The sequence below is a fragment of the Trachypithecus francoisi genome, unplaced genomic scaffold (assembly GCF_009764315.1).
Source record: "Trachypithecus francoisi isolate TF-2019V2 unplaced genomic scaffold, Tfra_2.0 Lachesis_group5, whole genome shotgun sequence".
NCBI lineage: Eukaryota > Metazoa > Chordata > Mammalia > Primates > Cercopithecidae > Trachypithecus > Trachypithecus francoisi.
Window position 1 is genome coordinate 106,593,222 of NW_022681470.1, and position 18,214 is coordinate 106,611,435.

General features: G+C 44.6%; 1 protein-coding gene across 3 annotated transcripts in view; it reads left to right on the forward strand.

Moving 5' to 3' along the window:
• Positions 1–17,545, forward strand: part of NGF (nerve growth factor) — a 50,819-nt gene extending 33,274 nt beyond the window's left edge. For 2 of the 3 annotated variants that reach the window (XM_033197773.1, XM_033197771.1), the window contains exons 2-3: positions 10,257–10,380; positions 16,655–17,545. In XM_033197773.1, the coding sequence (XP_033053664.1) occupies positions 16,667–17,392 (726 nt within the window). In that variant the 5' untranslated portion in view covers positions 10,257–10,380; positions 16,655–16,666 and the 3' untranslated portion in view covers positions 17,393–17,545. The remainder of the gene's footprint in view (positions 1–10,256; positions 10,381–16,654) is intronic. The other variant, XM_033197772.1, reaches the window with a different exon arrangement.
• The last annotated feature ends 669 nt before the right edge of the window (positions 17,546–18,214 follow it).

Sequence of the window (18,214 nt, forward strand, 5' to 3'; positions counted from 1 at the left end):
GGGCCAGGAGACAGCCATGCTCAGGGCCTGGCCTTTAACTCCCAGAATGCCTCTCTTAGAAGTGGGAGTCGTTGCTATCATGGAATTGGACTAGCCAGAGGAGTGCCTCCTTCTGGAGGCTGAGAAGAGAGGTCAGAGAGGGTGCTCCCTTCTTTTAGAGGCCTAAGCACAAAGTCCACTTGTCTTCAGATGTGAAGAAATGGAAAAACTCAACATGGTCTGCAAAAATTGTGTACCTACCTTTAAAAGATTGCATCAGGCAAATGGAAGAGCCTTTCTCATTTTGGAGGACCAAGATACATAATCCCTTACCTGCTTTTAAAAATATGGCCAGGTGCAGTGGCTCATGTCTGTAACCCCAGCACTTTGGGAGGCTGAGGTGGGCAGATCACCTGAGGTTAGCAGTTCAAGACCAGCCTGGCCAACATGGTGAAACCTCATCTCTACTGAAAGTACAAAAAAAGAAAAAGAAAAAATCAGCCAAGCATGGTGGTGTACTCCTGTAATCCCAGCTACTTGGGAGGCTGAGGCAGGAGAATTGCTTGAACCTAGGAGGCGGAGGTTGCAGTGAACTGAGATCATGCCACTGCAGTCCAGCCTGGACGACACAGCAAAACTACATCTCGAAGAAGTAAAAAATACTTGTGTGTGTATGTGCACATACCTATATATAAATGTTCTTGTGACCATTACAGGTATTGCTCTTTTGGGATAATTCTAAGATTTATCAAGGTCTAAACTGAAAAATGTTATAACCAACATTATTGGAAATACAAAGCTGACAAAAGAAAAGAAAAATCTCAGGAGAAAGAAAGGAAAAAACAGCCCCAGAATCAGTGCTAGAAAATAGTATAATGAAATATATGGAGAATCAGGAATATTGATTTCTAGACCTAACTCTATTTACCAGTCAGTTGGAGGTTATATGGACCTACACAATTCATTTAATTACTCTGGAAGAGACTAAATGACCTCAAGGCTCAGCTATCTTCTGCCTCTGGTGATTCTACTTATGGCCTATGAGGAAGTCTTGGAGAACACTGGTCAAGCTTCCATGACTCCAAAGTTCTTTAACCCTTTACAGGTGATGGGGATGGTGACGATGGTAGTAATGTTAATGGCAGTGTTGATGGTGGCAGTGGTAATCATGGCAAAATGTTGGAAGTGGTAATGCTGGTGGTGGCGATAGGATGTTGGTGGTGAGGAAGTGTTGGGGAAGATGGTGGTGGTGATAATGATGGAGGAGGTAATAGTGGTGATGGTGATGGAGAAAGTAGTAGTGATGATGGTGTTGGAGGAGGTGATGGTAGTGATGGTAATGGAAGAAGTGGAGGCAGTGATGGTGTTAGGGGTAGTGGTGGTTGTTGAAGATAATGCTGCCATGCTTTATGGATCTAAATTCTATACTTGACCTATCTAAATGCTGTGATAGATTTCAGAAGTGGGCAGAGAGGGAAAGCACTTAGGTCCTGGGACTTAATGAATATAGGTGCACAAAGAGCATCAGTACCTGTCTCTGCCCATAACCATCACATGTGCCTTTTGAAGTTTTTCCTCTGTTTGGGACAATGCAGGCAAAACATATATGCTCAGGCAGATACACAGTGTTCTACTGGTTGTGAAATTTTTGGTGTTTGTTTGTTGAGGTTTTTTGTTTTACTTCTTAAATTTTAATTTATTTTTGCTTTTTATTCCTCCAAAGTTTGAATTCTTATTTTGAGAATACAGGAATCAGGTCTGTGGAAAGAAGGAAAAGTTGAAATAGCCAAAAAGAAAGCAGGGCTGAAAGTACTGGACACAGATGAGGGGACACAATACAGGGAGATGACAAAGGGGAAAAGCATCCTCACACGCATGAGACCAAACTGTGGTTTTGGCAGAGCTTAAAAGTAACTGTCAGTGTGCAGTCACACAGGATAGGTACATGGCCCTGGGACAAAAGGTGAGAGCTGGAGCCAGTCCTGGTGGCTGCAGCACAGAGGGAGCTGGGGCAGTCAGTCTAGGGCCCACCTTCCTGGGGACAAAAGGCAACACTCTCTAGAGCAGACAAGGCAGAAAGAGTCCCTGGAGGGCCTTTGAGGTGCAGCTTCCTTTACAGACAGAGGCCTGGTGCCAGAAACTCGGCTGATTCACAAAGAGAGAAGTGAAATGCTAACAAATGGTTTTCATTATCATCGTGCAGTCTCCACCCTCATTCTGTATGTGTACTGTGTTTTTTTCTTTCTTTTTTTCATCTTTTCGTGGGTTGTAACTAAACAATGAGGTGATTGCCATCCCAGTGGATTGCACAACATAACCAGCGGCTGGGTTGGAGCATAGCCTTCTCCAAGGAAATTCTAGACAAGAAAAATGAACAAGCTGGAAGTAAGGAGGGTGTTTGTTTTGCACAACACCTGTGTACACTTTTAGTGCTCATAAAGAAGGTGGAACGAGGGTCTCAGATTCTTAGGTCCTCTGAGGCCCACCTGTCAGGCCACCAATGTGGCACTCTCCTTCTTAAATAAAACACTAAATAGCCAAAGTGAAAGGGAGGCTCGCCCAGTTATCCAAGAAGGCGAATTGGGACCACTTGTTATTTCCCAGTATAACATGAAATAATGATTTACTTGGGTTGAATAAACTGGCGCAGCTGTGGGAAGAGTCTTCAATTCCGTTCAATAAACATTCATTAAGTGCCTACATTGGGACAGCCCCACAGATAGAAATACACTTAAGACCTCAAGAAGTTAATCCAGCAGATGCCTAAACTTGTCCCAAATCCCTGGATAACCAAGTATAAATTTGATCAAGAGGATATCTTCCATGTTGTATTCTCCTTGTGATTCACTTTTCCTGCAAGGCAGCAATTACTTAAGAAAAGATGCTATTAACTTTACAGTGCCTGGCAAGTTTTAGTGACAGCTAAACATCGCAGCGCTCAGACGAACACAGCCATAGCTGGAGCAGCTTCCTCCCTCTGACTGCGACATGGCTGAAGAAAATGGATCATTTCAAAAACAAATGTTTCAGTTTGTTACTCAGCATCTTTGTTGGCAAATGATTGCAGATAATCGCCCCACAGCTGCAGGCTGAGCAGTCTACAATTGCTCGGTTCCACTGAGCATGTGCCTGGCCAACCATTCCAATCACAACTGGGACACAAAGTGGCGATTTCTTCCTGCCAGAGAGGGCCAGATGGGGGCATGGGATGAACAGGAGGCATCACTTTCTCTTCTGCACCCAGATCTGCCACTAACTAGCTGCCTGATTCTGGCCAAATGTCTTTAATGATATTAATAAGAGTAGCTGATACTTATGTAGCACCAACTAGCCCAGGCACTGGGCTAAATGCTTATTCAAATTAACCCTCTCAATAACCCAATATGGAGGGTGTAATTGTTCTGATTTTTGGGAGAAGATGTTGAGGGGCAGAGAGGTTAAGTCTCTTGCTGAAGATTGAGAAGTGTGGTGATTGAGAAGGAAAACTGTCTGCCCTCATCTCTGGAATTTCTAATTACCCACAATGTTCTGGGTCTCTAGAGACAGATACTCTCTGTGGGTCTCTCGTTAGCTCCGGAGTAAATTTCCCCAATGCAGAGTTTTTATTTTGTTCATGTTGTCATTATCAAATGAACCTTAAAAGAAGAAACACTAGAAGACTGGGAATATTCTGAAATATAATTATATGAGAAGCAAGTGACTTTAGAAAGGACAGCAGGTTTTCATCTCTCCTGACCTTTCCTCCCGAGATAATGAAAGAGCTAGATGAAACTCCTTAACCTAAGCTCAAAAATCCCTGTCAAATAGCCCTTCATTAGAGTTAACCACCCTGATGGTAGTCCAGCATTCCTCATAAGTCATATGTGTTACTGTATAATAGGAGCCCATATGGGACTAAGATAGTTAAAGCCATGCACAGGAAGTAGCTAAAACAGCACAAAGCCCCCTGACAAACACACACATGGAAGTAAATTCTTCATTTCCAGTTCTTATCTTCGCCTCAGGTTACCTAGGATTTGCATGTGCTGCATGCCTGGGCAAAGCTGGGCTGAGTTATCTCTTTCATGCCTTGAGTCAGATTTTCTGGATGTGAAGTCAACAGACAAGCCAGGAAATGTCAGTGCAAAAGAGCAAGGGAGCTCAAGACACGATGGCAGCTGTCACTCCAGAGTGGTGTGGAGTGGGACGGTATCTGATGTGTCCTCGGACTCAGTTTCCCTTGGGAGGTGTTTGTTGCTGACTGCTTGTGATCCATGTTTTCTTGGATGCAGGTTGGTTGAGGTGCAGTGATTTTTGCAGTGAAACTGAAGTCCAGCTGCTCAAACAGAAATGGCCTCATCTAATGGACACTTTAATGAGTAAGGGTGGCATTTTACTTGAATCCTTACATTCAAGTCCCATGACTCATCCCTTATCCCTCCTTAATTGAAGGATGAACTGCCTGCCTTTTTTAAAGCACCAGAATCCCATGTGTCAGTTAAGCCAGTATAGTTCTTGGTCTTTTTCAGGGCTATGAATCTTTACCTTGTCTTAATTTCTGAAGTTACATCTGAATCGCATTATAGACTTATGTGTTGTAACATTTCTTGACCTATTGCTTAGAAAACATACCACACACTGAGAGGAAAAGGCTAGCTCAAGAAGAGCCGAGGACATTTAATCCTATAAAGCAAGTAGAATAAAGGGCTTGGATCTGGTTAACATTCACTGGCACCGTTTTGTTTTCCTTTGTGTGTTCAATCCTAGGTGGTCATTCAAGGTCTGCAGTAGCCTGGAGACTCCATAGGTGCTGTTATAATTATATGCGAACCTTGACTGCAACCAACCTGAGAGTCGTTGCTCCCACTACCACTGTCTGCTGTTAGTCCCAAGTGTGGGAACAACGGACCAGGGAAAGGCCAAAAGCATCACTGAAATAGAGTTTTTTGTGTGTGGTTTGAGGATTAGCCAGTTGGAACCAAGGAGATGTTTTCTTAGGATCTCAGAAAAGTTTGAAAAATTATTGGATTGTTTTTGGCACTCAGATATAGATTATAGATATATTACTAGTATTACTAAGCTGATGGGCTATACTACAAGGACTATTATTTAGCCATACATTCTTGCAAAAATATTCTGCCCTCAACTCTGTAACGGAAGGCTGCTATGTGTTTAGATGTCTTATCTTCTACCACATTAATGTTGTTGTAATTACTCACACTTTGAAAACCTCCCTGGGGTGTGGGCCGTCAGATAGCTCATGAATTCCTCCAGTCAGGTAAACATGTGGATTGTGTTTCGCCACACACAGTAGAAAGCCACTCTCATTCATAGCAAGTGCCCTTTGATTCTGAAGCTGAGGTCAGTCAACCACAACTTCTTCCTACCTACAGCTGTTTGACTCTCTGGGGAAGTGCTAGAAAGGGTTTTGTAATTTACCCACAAATTTCCCAAAGAGCCATAGGACCATTTTTCTTTCAGGAAAATGTGCCAGGGCACTTTAGAATTGTCAGCACTGAAACTTTTCATCAAAAATAACAGCAATTTCACTGAATCTTAATGTCTTCCTAAGTCCTTGGTATTAATTTCCTATTGGATGTGCCAAAACCACTGGATAGTTAAAACACATCAAATCATCTTAAAATGGCCAAAGTTGATTTTTCCCTCAAAAAAGAGCTCCTTGTCAGCAAACCTCATATTATATTTCATACTAGAAGAGATTTCAAATTCCTTTTCCCATTGTGGACAGACTCAGGGTAAGGACTAATAGAGGGAGGGGAGAATTGAGGGTAATGGCTACAGCCAGGAAGATCACAGCAGTCACATCAACAATTATTCTTATTTCCTCAACAACATGTCCTTAATGTAAGACATTCCTAGTGAGTTTCCCTACTCACAGAGCTCTCCTTGGTGGAAACTAGGAGAAAGGGGGCTGAAGCTGCCCTGGCATCTTTGATGTAGTGATCAATTTGGCTATTACCAAATAGTGGGTTGGACTATTATTAAGTCCAAGGACCATGTGCTGAAATTTTGAATACTAAAGATTTGGGGACACTTGGCCAAAAGGACTTCTGGGACCACTCCTCCTATGTGCTCCAAAGCAATGGCTAGTCCCAAGAGCAGCTTGCACTACATCAAAGATGTCAGGGCGACTGCAGTCCCCTTTCTCCTAATTTCTGCCCAGGAAAGCTCGGTGAGTAGGGAAACTCACTAGGAATGTCTTAGATGAAGCACATGTTGTTGAGGGCATAAGAATGATTGTTGGTGCGATTGCTATAGGCTGTAACTATTCCCCTTAATCCTCCCCTCTCTCTGTTAGTCCTTACTTGGAGTCTGTCCACAATGGGAAAAGGAATCTGAAATCTTTTCTAGTATGGAATACAACCATGAAGTTTGCTGACTAAGAGCTCTTTTGGGGGGAAAAAATCAACTTTGGCCATTTTGAGATGATTTGATGCGCTTGGTAATGGCCTTAATAATGGTCAATAATAGGCATCACCAGAGAAATTGACCAAAATATTATCGATTAACTTCAGGGGTCTTAAGAAGAGCCCTCTCTCCCCTAGCTCTACCAGGCTCAGGGTTGGTTGGACATTGGGTTCTGAGATAAGTCCTAGGAGTATGGTCCAGAAGAGGGAAGAAGCCCACAACATACCTTTGACTGTTGTATGGAAAGTTACATTCAAGCGGGTGGTCTACAGCAGCGGACTGGCTCTGGGTTGGTGCTTCGTCTTTGCACTGGATCCTTCACCCCATGAGGAGGAACAAGGTGGAAGCCCTAAAGCAATGGTTCTTAAACTTATGTAACTATCAGAATCACCTGCAGGGTTGGTTAAACCACAGATTGCTGTGTTTCATTCCCAGAGTTTCTGATTCAGTAGGTTTGTGGTAAAACCCAAGAATTTGCATTTCTAACGTGTTCTAAGAGATTACTACAATACTACTGTGGAATCACACTTTGAGAACCACTGCTTCATAGCATAAAACCCAGGACAGGACAAGTTCTAGAAGAGGTACACCAGACTTTATTAGGATTCCTTTGTGCCCTGTAAGAAGGAACAGAATATGATCTTGAAATGAGGTGGGATTTATTTCCATGCATTTATCAAAAGTGTGAGAGCTGATTTCTGTTTAAGTGATTACTCTATGAAAACAGACAGGATTTTAAAAATAGATATGCATTTGGGTTGTTTGTCCCAATGCCTTGCATTAGCAATTTGTAATATTTAAATTGGATTTAATTTTAGAGCCTCAACCTTCATTAGCATGAGACTAAAAACAATGACAACAATATCTACAAAAATCTTTTAGAGTTTCATTATTGTGGACAGAGAATTTCTCTCTGCAGTAGTAAACTGCTTATATCAACACAGAATAAGACAAGGCCAAAGGCATAGGAAATGCTGGACACAATTTCAAATATAGCAATCAGATATCCAGATGAGATTGGCAGGAGACCCTGGCCCTGGCATGCACCAAGGTGACTTGGTCCAGAAATTGCAGATACAGGGCCAGGGAATCTATTGTGGTTGGCTTACAGTAGACACCCTAAGAATGCAGATCTTCCTAGGAATTGTGGAATTTTTTATTTAAACCAAACTTCCCTCTTCTTCTAGTCATCCAGATTGGAGGCCATCCTAGCTTGTAGTGGAATATCCAGAATATTTCCAGAGAAAGTCACTATTCCTTCTCTGGTTGCTCCACTGATTAAAAGCGGAGGCTTTTTGTGTCCTATAGGAAGAAGTTCAGTGGGCAGGCCCCAGAAGGGTACTGCAAGTCTATTAGCACCTCCTGATGTGTAAGGCCCATTCTATACTCCTCTCCTCTCCCCTACTCCTCTTGCAATGCCATGGTGGACCTCCACCCAGTTCTTGAACTCTGGGACTTTTCCTTCCCTTCTTCCTAATGAGCTCTTATTCATCTTTAAGAACCCTGCTCAGATGTTACCTCCTCTATGAATATGTCTCTAACCAGTCTGGCCAGATAAAACCAATTTCTCCTTCCACTGTGTTTCCATATCATGTCACATATACATCATACTTATCGCACTGTACTTTAAATGTTTGTTTATATGCATGCCTTTTCCTATCTCTAGATTACTTGCTCTAGGAAGTTAAGTATTATGTCTTATTCTTCTTTGTATCCCTAGCACCTGACACCTAACACAGTGGCCAGCACAGGACCTGTAAGTTTAAGTGTTTAATCAATGAAATAAATGAATCCCAATTTTGGGGTGAGAGAAAGCACTACTTAAGGATCTAGTAACAATGCAGCCTGGAAAACATTCAAAGTCATGGAATCTCAGATGATCAGAGCCAAAGGGGACCTTAGCTCTCGTCTGTGCCAGCTTCTCATCCTATAGAGGAGAAAGCTCAGAGATGAACTGTATCTCCTTCTATAGAGGAGAAAGCTCAGAGTGAACTGAATCAGAATGCAGGTGTGTGGGTTCCAGCCTGCAACCTTTCAGGTTTAGCCAAACACCCAGATGAAGGGTTTATGGACTAGATGAAACCGTCTTCCCATGACTAATGGGACCAGATAATGTCCACCTCTTACCCTGGGGACATGCCATTCTCCCTCTCCCATGCTAAGTCCAACCCTGGGAGAGCATGAAAATGTTCTTCATCACAGAAAGTAACCTTTTAAAGAGTGTCTGAGTACGCATTTTCATCACTAGCCTTCAATCCCAATTGAGTATTGAAAGGTTTTTCTGGTTCTTTCTGGGGCAAGAAGACTATTTTGAGCAGGATGGGAAAGGAAGAAGAATGGAGACATCCCAGGGCTTAATTTCATGATTTCTAGTGGCTTGAAGACCACTTCAGAGGCCCTTGCTACCTCCCCTGTTCTCCAGCTACTCTTCATGGTTGGAGTTGGGGGAGCCGTAGTGGCTTCTCTGACATTTGCTTTCATAGCACAAGCTGAGAGGGAGTTGGATGAAGATATGTGGTGGGGATCCACGCTGGACAAAGATATCCCAGGGAGAGGAATTTTTTGGAGTTGAAAAGAGAATATGGACAGGAAGGTTAAGATGTCATTCTAGAACTTTATTGGGAGGGTTTCTCCACCCTACAACAAATTCTGTCATAGACATAATCATTCATTCATTTATCCATAAATATCACCCTCCTGTTCAAAGCCCTCCACTCCCTTCCTAATGTCCTGAGGATAAAACCATAACTCCTTGCTGTGTCTCTGTAGACCTGGCTCTTTCTGGCTCTCCAGCTCATTTTCTAGATCTCATTCCTTCATGCTCAGAACCTTTGTCTTGTTTCTATCTCAGGGCCTTTGCACTTGTTCCTGCTGCCTGGAATGTTCTCTCCCTCATTCCTTCTCAACCTCCAGGTCTCAGCTTGAAGGCCATCTCCTCAGAGAACTCCTCGCTGAATGTCCCATCTACAGTAGCCCCTCGATACCTCCTGCAGTTGCCCTCTATCATCAGACCCTGTAATTGCCTTCATGGCATATAACGAATCTGGAGATATCTTGCTTATTTACACAAGACTGTAAGACCCCTGAGAGCAGAGGCCTTGTTTGTCTTATTTACTCCTGCTCAACACCAGAAACGGTGCTTGGCACATAGTCGGTGCCCAGAAAATATTGTGAATGAATGAATCGCCTACATAGATTAGGTTATAGAGGTGAGAGGAGAATAGAAAACTTACTTTGTTTCTAGAAACTACAGCCTAAAATTGATTTTTTTAAATTGTATCAGCTCCATAGCTTCCAATCTTAAAACCTGCCTTTCATTGTGGTACTCTGAGATTTCTGTCTGATTCTGTGAGAGCTCCACACTGTCTCTCAAATGATCAGTCTGTCTTATTTGTCACCATTACTCATCTGCATTTTTATCAAAGCACCAACTTGCTCTGGATTGTCAGGGATTTTGCATCTGTATAATGTGTTTTAGGCTGGTTCGGAGTTGGATCTACTATGTCTGCACGTGTAAGGTACTGAACAATTTCCATTTTGATGCCAGATTAGGGATCTGCTAGGGCAAGACTTTGGCATGTGTCTAGAAACACCTGCACTAGGTGCAAGATCAGCCATGGACGGTGTCCAGGCTGAAACCAAAAGGTATGGCGCAAGAGTGAGAGGCAGGTGCCACTACAGGACCATGAGAGGCCAGGCCCCGGTAAATTTTGGTAGCCAAATTCTAGCTCCTTCCTGGGCCTTGATGCTGGTAAAATCCCAGAACTCAAGGAAATGGAATTTGTCCTATTGGCACATGCCTCCCCACTGTGTAGGGCACAGGGAATGTGGTGAGGTACCAGTCTAATGCCAGCTCTCCCCCTCCACAGAGTTTTGGTCAGTGGTCGTGCAGTCCAAGGGGCTGGATGGCATGCTGGACCCAAGCTCAGCTCAGCGTCCGGACCCAATAACAGTTTTACCAAGGGAGCAGCTTTCTATCCTGGCCACACTGAGGTAAGTGCCTAAGGGGCCTTGGCCTTGCCAAGGTCCTGCCTCTGCAGCTGCCAGAAGCAGGGGTCCCAAGTGACAGAACCTGAGAGGGCAAGTCAGATTGAACTGCTGAGCAGCAAGGGCCTGGAGAAGCTCTCAGTGATGCAGCAAATGCAGCCTGCCTAGCCCAGGCGAGGAAATCTTTTGTGCCCTCAGGTTGGCCCCATGGCCCCCAGGGACATATCAGGAGTCTGAGCTGCATCAAGGGTCTAAAGTCACCAAACACAGGACCTCGAATAGATAGTGTCAATCAGACCCTCCACACAACTCTCTGGTCCGACTGAGCAGGGAACTTGTGAAATGGAAGGTTCATAGCCACTCTTTGTGCCCTTGGCTAGTGGAGTGGAGGGGTGTGGAAGAGTTCCAGATCTGCACACAGGAGGTCTGGCTCTGAGTTCCATTTCTGTTTGGTGTGTACCTGTGATGCAATTACTTAATCTTACTACATCTCTGGCTTCTCATTGTTAACACAGGAATGATATGGCCAACCTCCCAGGTTTGTGTAATGGTTAATTAGAAAATTATACCCAATAAATAATTATTATTATCTCAGCTCGTTCATGTCAAAGTATGTCTCTAAGAATTCAGATCAGTTGGTTTGGTTCCCATTCATGTATCCAGTACACCTGCCCTCCAAGAGCCCAATGACCCCACAGGTGCCGGTACCTGCTAGTGCTTTCTGGTTGCATGTTTCTATCATGGGCATTTTAAGTGCTTTTGGATCAAGTCTACATGATGCCCAGAAACCCAACAAAGCAGATATGAAACAATTCAATATCTAAATATTCCCTAATATCTGGATTTGTGGCATCAGGAAGGTAAAACATAATCTGTTGAATGGAATTTTCATTTCGATGTTGGGGGATGAGTAAACTCATCCCAGCACCTATCAGTTACAGTGTGCATATGGCTTCAGGCCTCTCTCCTCTAAAAGATAGCAAGGCTGAGCTCAAGTCAGGTGTCCATAGACTGGCCCTGCCACTCACTGGCTGCAAAAGCCCAAGTCTCCAAGGCTCATTTTCGTCTTCTACAAAGTTAAAGAATTAGGCTAGACTTGTGGCTCTCAAAATGTGGTCCCCAGACCAACTGCATCAGCATCATCTGGAAACTTATGAGAAATGTAGATTCTTAGTGTCCTCCTACCAGAGCTACAGAATCGAGCGTTCTGGAGATGGGGCACAGCAGTCTGTAGTGTAACAAACTCTCCAGGTGATTCTGATGCCCTGAAGTTTGAGAGCCTCTGGACTTGAATCTCTGATGTACCTTCCAAGCCATGCCTCCTCCCAATAAATCCTGTCTGGGAGATACTAACAGAGGCTCTGGATTTTACTCTGTCAATGCCTCTCTCTGTTCAGCTCAGCCCAGGACACCTCTGAAGTACCTTGCTGGGGAAATGAGGAGCTACAGAATTCCTCTCACTCCAACCCCCAAGAGCATTCGAGCCTTTACAACTGAAGACAGCAGCCAGTTAACATTTAGAGTGAAGGTCAAGCGTAAAACAAGAAACGACCCTTGACCCACTCTCAGAATGTGGCGAATGAGATGGAGGAGGAGGAGGCTGGATTTCCTTGGCCACAAGAGTTTCGTCTCTCGCCAACTGTTAGTGACCCGGGTTCACGTATCCCATCTCTAGCCCGAGAATTGCTCGCAGCTCTTGGCATGGCTCTCTCCAAGGCAGGAATTCTCTCACTCCCTTCTACAACACATCTCCCCAGGCACGGTTGCCAAGCCTCCCAGTGCTGTCAGCCCTCCTAATCACAAATATTTGGGCCAGTTGCTTAGCTCTGTCCAGCAGCTCCATCACCTATTCAGGTGAGGCCAGAATCTTTGAAGATAATTCTCCTAGTGCAAGAAATGTATCCTATTATTGGAGTGTGTGAACCACTGGAAATCCACAGAATGTACCACTGGTTCAGAAGAGGGCAAGAGAGTGGGGCAGCCCATCAGTGGCTGGTTGTAAAGGCATCCCGATGGGCCACCCCACTCTTAGTCATGGATCTTCCATTCTAAGTAGGAGGAGGACAATTAAAGAGCATTCTCACATTAAATAGAACATGTTCGTTCATGTGAGCCCCTAATTGCATCCTCCCCATCTGATCATTCAGCTTGCAGAGCTCTGCTTAGTAAAGCCACACAGAAGGCTGTCATCTGTTCAGGAGAAAGGCTTCAAAGGGTGTTTTAAAAAAATAAATAAATAAAACGTCTCCTCTGGTTCACATCAAAAATAAAAAGAATGTTCTTTTCTAAACGGTGCATTATATCACTAGAATAGAGAATGCACTCAATTTTTCTTTTATCTACTGATCATTTTTTAAAAGAGAGTTTTTGTTTAAAAACTTAAAAGTTTATAGGAACACACTCTCATGAGTGAATTAAATATATATTTTTTTAAATGTATATTTAAACCTAAAATCTAAATAAGAGATATATTTGAGACATAGTCAAGTCTTAATGAAACAATCTGCCTGTGATACAAATCTCCATTGTGATTAAATGTGATACCATTTGGTATCTTGACTATGAGTGGAAAAGCAGTGTTAGAGTTTAGGAACTTTGTGAAGTCAGTTCAGTCAAACCAGCAGATGCAAGGCAGAGTAGAAAACTTCGTAAGTGCCTAAAATGAAAGAATATAATAGTTGGAAGATACCTTAAACATCCTCACACAGATGGAGAATTAAGGAACACTGGAGGCAGGAGACTTGTCTACGTACTCACAGGTTCTTAGAGGTGGAGTTACCTGGGAGTTCTAGGTCACCTGGAGGCAACAAAGATGAGTAGGACACTTTGCTGCCTACAGGGAGTTTGTCCTCTAGAAGGGAGGATAAGAATACAACTGCCCTAAGAGAATATAAAGGGAAGGCTTTAAGAGATAAAGAAGGTGCCGGGCATCGTGGCTCACACCAGTAATCCCAACACTTTGGGAGGCCGAGGGGGGCGGATCACGAGGTCAGAGATCAAGACCATCCTGGCCAACATGGTGAGACCCCACCTCTACAAAAAATACAAAAATTAGCCAGGTGTGGCGGTGTGTGCCTGTAGTCCCAGCTACTCAGGAGGCTGAGGCAGGAGACTTGTTTGAATCCGGGAGGCGGAGGCTGCAACGAGCTGAGATCGAGCCAGTGCACTTCAGCCTGGGCGACAGAGTGAGACTCCGTCTCAAAAACAAAACAAAAAGAGACAGAGAGAGAGAGAGATAGAGAAGGTAGTTTGTCTCGGAATTAGAAAAAGTTCCCCAGGGGAGGCAGCATTGAAGTTGTTGAAGGACAACAGGAGGATTCCACCAGCAGAGGTGGAGAGCAGAAAAGGCCCTGGGAGGGTAGGGGAGCATACCTGGAAGGGAAGAGTCTGAAAAAGGGCAGTGGTGGGGAAGCCCAAGCAGGAACTGCCCCCAGGAGTTTTGTGCGCCCGGAATGCAAACTATGTGAGGGGAGTAGAAGGAGGCAGGATCCCATTGCCAGGCAGAGCAGTCCCTACTGGCTTATAGACAAGGGACTTGGCACCAGTTCCTTTGAGCAGGGTGATATAAATCAGAGCAGGTTTTAAGACGCTAAATGGGGCGACCAGGGATAGAAGGCATTGGAAGAAGAGAGATGAGGGTCCAGGACATCAGGTGGGAGACTGTTCCCATGACCTGAACTAGGGGCCCAGAGATGAGAATGGAAGGGAAAATACAGTTTCAAGAGAATGCTACCAAAACAGCACCAAAAAGGCTGGTTGGAGGTCAGGGATGAAAAAGCAGAGGGATAAGCAGAGGTATAGAGCTAATGGATGAATGAATGATGGTTCCAGTAACAGAAAAAGGAAACTGTGAAGCAGCATGTTTAGGGAGATGAGGAGAGAGGATCAAAAGAGATGGTAGCTGTGAAACTAATAATCAAATGATCCAAAATGGGTCTGTTGCTGTTGTATGCAGAGAAGGAAGATGGGGAGAAGATGGTCCTAATTAGGATTATGAGTATGGAGATTTTCGTTTTGGATGTCTTGCATTTAAAATGCCAGTATCTATGGAGAATTGCCCTCAAGAAGCTGGAAGGCAGAACTAGCTTCAAAAGACTAGTTGATTAGAGATTCAGGTATGGGAGTCGATTGCACAGAAATTTCAATGGGCTCCTTAGAAGAGGATGAGCCCACCAAAGGGGAGACCATGAATGAAGTGGGAACTTCGGGTAATGGGGAATAGGGAGAATTATGTCCCTTATGTCCATCGAAACCTTTTTATTTAGTTATTTTCATTTTCCCCTCAAAATTCTAACAAGTGTTACGAATTTGGATATAAGGGGATGAATTTCAGTTTTCTTTCTTCTCCTTTAATCTATCTGATAAGAGATATTATATACCGAGAAGAACAAAGAAATGAAACATGAAAAGGAGCAAAAGTAAAGGGTTTAGATTTGCTGCCAACTGAATATTCAGTCCTCTAACAGTTGTCCAGACATTTATCTGCAAGACCATTAGCCAACAGATCTGGTAATGGTCAAAACCCCAGATATGCCATTGCCTCCTTTGCATGGTCAGCTGGAGAACTGGAGCAAACAGAAGCATTCTTCAAAGAAACCAAAGAGAAAAAAATTTGGTGATTTCCTTCTTGGTGTCTCACCAAAGAGCTGTCTATTTCCAGCCGAATAAAAGCACAGTATGGAGGAGAAGAATGTGTTGCCTTAAAACAGATTAGAAAAGCAGTGTGTAGCCATATGCACAAAGGCCAAAAGAAACCACGCACTGTGATGGAAAGAAGGCAGATGGCGAGCTTCTGTTGCCACTCCCATTCATTCTTTCATTCATTCTCCTTAAATTTTTTGAGTACCTACTACATGCCAGACCACACACACACACACACACATGCACATACACATATGCACATACTATTATGCTATTCTGAAGTGCAGAATGGAAAGATATCATTTTTGATCAGAGTGGTCTGAAAAGGCTTCAAGGACTAGGTGGTATCTGTGTGGAAAGGAAGTAGAATGACCCATGAGAGTGGGAAGGAGAGATGGGAGAAAGGAGAGAATTGGAAGTTTGCAGAACACTCTTACAGGTGATATTTCTAATCCAACCAAGAAGATCTATGGAAGTTTACAGAGGAGCTGATGTTTGCTACACATCTACAAGTATGCACAGGAGAGCCACAGAGGCCAGTGAGAGGCCCTTTAGGAGCAGAACTAATTCTACAACTACTTGACCAAGTGGGGGGATTATTTGTGGGGTAACTGCAGTGCAGTATGGAGTCCTCTTGGGGACAGATAGATCCATACCATTTGATCTATAGTCACATAAGAACAAATAATAAAAAGAAAAGACATGTTTAAGAGTGAAAGAGAAAGGGAGGGAGAAAAGAAGGAAGGGTGGATGGAAGGACAGACTAGCTTAGTAATGGGTCAACTTTGGATTCTATTTCTGGTTCAGTTTTCGTTTGTGACTTCAATGCTTTAGTGTTAGTTCATTTTCTGTGAATCAGTTTCCTTATATGTGAAATAAATATGATAAATCCTAATCGAACTCACAGACTCATGAAAAGATAGAAGTGAACACATTTTAAAAACATCACACAAAGAGGAACTATTATGTGGTCCACAGTTATATATGTGGGGTGGTGTCTGAAGAGGTGCCTGGACTAAGTTGGTCCCAGAGCCACAAGGTTTTTGCCAAACATGATGCTTTGTGAATTCATAACAAGTGCTCCGAGTCACCAGATCTTAGAGCTGACCCAGTGCACTGTCTGAAAGGGGGTACCCAGTGCTGAGGCTTCAAGACATGTCCCCAGCAGATCTCCCCAGTGCCTTCCCAGAGGATTCAGAACTGCTGAGCAGGACAGCACCATCACATCAAGGCACAAGTGCCAGGGAGAAGTGTCAAACTCTCCCCACCGGCCTCCCTGGTACCCACATGGACACTTACCACCTCCCTCAGCCTCCTTAAGCGTCAGAGAACTCAAAGGATTCTGTTTGATATTTCCAAGCTCATACTGAACTACTGGGCAAAATTCCAGGGGCTCTGTCCCTTCCTGGAGAAGCCTGGATGGGGAGATCACACATCCATACTGCCTGAGTCAGCCCGGCATATGCCTGTTGTCCCGGTGTAACCATTGCTAGCACACCCTTTCCCTCTCAGAAGTGCCCCAGTTTGAATGAAATCTCTTTGTGATCCCCGTGGGAGGTCAACTCTGAGGGACCCAGAAACTGCCTTTTGACTGCATTTAGTACTCCATGGAGTCACCCTCATTTCTTTTTCATTCCAGGTGCATAGCGTAATGTCCATGTTGTTCTACACTCTGATCACAGCTTTTCTGATCGGCATACAGGCAGAACCACACTCAGAGAGCAATGTCCCTGCAGGACACACCATCCCCCAAGCCCACTGGACTAAACTTCAGCATTCCCTTGACACGGCCCTTCGCAGAGTCCGCAGCGCCCCGGCAGTGGCGATAGCTGCACGAGTGGCAGGGCAGACCCGCAACATTACTGTGGACCCCAAGCTGTTTAAAAAGCGACGACTCCGTTCACCCCGTGTGCTGTTTAGCACCCAGCCCCCACCTGAAGCTGCAGACACTCAGGATCTGGACTTTGAGGTCGGTGGTGCTGCCCCCTTCAACAGGACTCACAGGAGCAAGCGGTCGTCGTCCCACCCCATCTTCCACAGGGGCGAGTTCTCGGTGTGTGACAGCGTCAGCGTGTGGGTTGGGGATAAGACCACCGCCACAGACATCAAGGGCAAGGAGGTGATGGTGTTGGGAGAAGTGAACATTAACAACAGTGTATTCAAACAGTACTTTTTTGAGACCAAGTGCCGGGACCCAAATCCCGTTGACAGCGGGTGCCGGGGCATTGACTCAAAGCATTGGAACTCATATTGTACCACGACTCACACCTTTGTCAAGGCGCTGACCATGGATGGCAAGCAGGCTGCCTGGCGATTTATCCGGATCGACACGGCCTGTGTGTGTGTGCTCAGCAGGAAGGCTGTGAGAAGAGCCTGACCTGCTGACACACTCCCTCCCCTGCCCCTTCCACAGTCTCCTGGGCCCCTCCCTACCTCAACCTGTAAATTATTTTAAATTATAAGGACTGCATGGTTAATTTATAGTTTATACAGTTTTAAAGAATCATTATTTATTAAATTTTTGGAAGCATCCTGTGTGCTGACACTGGTTATTTTTCTCAGTAAAATCATCTGCAAGTCTCAGGAAGACGCAGGGGGCATTGTCCGAATTGTCCAAAGTACTCCCTGGCTCCTTCTAAGGCCCACCTGTAACCCTTACCCTACCCCCAGCCAGTGCTGCAACTTCAGGAAAGGCTAACTGGTTTCAGATACTAGCCTAAGTCAGGCATGATTAGCAAAGGAAGCCTGCTGGATTGCAATTTTGTTCTACATTCCAGAGCCAAAGCTACCTAATCATTGGATTACCTGCCCACTGCCTGGAAGCATGGGCTCTGGTCACTCCCTTGGGGGAGTTAGTGGAGCTTTATCAGGAGGCAGATCACCACTGGGCACGGGGCTGCCCTGGCCTCAGAGGCACAGTCTCTGTCCTGGGGGCACTCGATAGATAGGACAAGGCTTGCACCAAAGATCTGCGCGCTGCTCATTTGTAGGGGAAGATGTGCTGTCTAGAAGAGTTGTAACAGAGTAATCTCACGAGGCCTGTCAAAGTAGATCTGGTTTCATGTTCAGCCGGCCTTAGTACTCATGGCCACTCCTCGGTGTATCCCTCAGCAGCCTCCTGCAGAAAGACTTCATTACCCCAAGAAAACATTAGTGCCTTCGACACTCTTACAACCTACTAACAGCCACAGTAGCAACT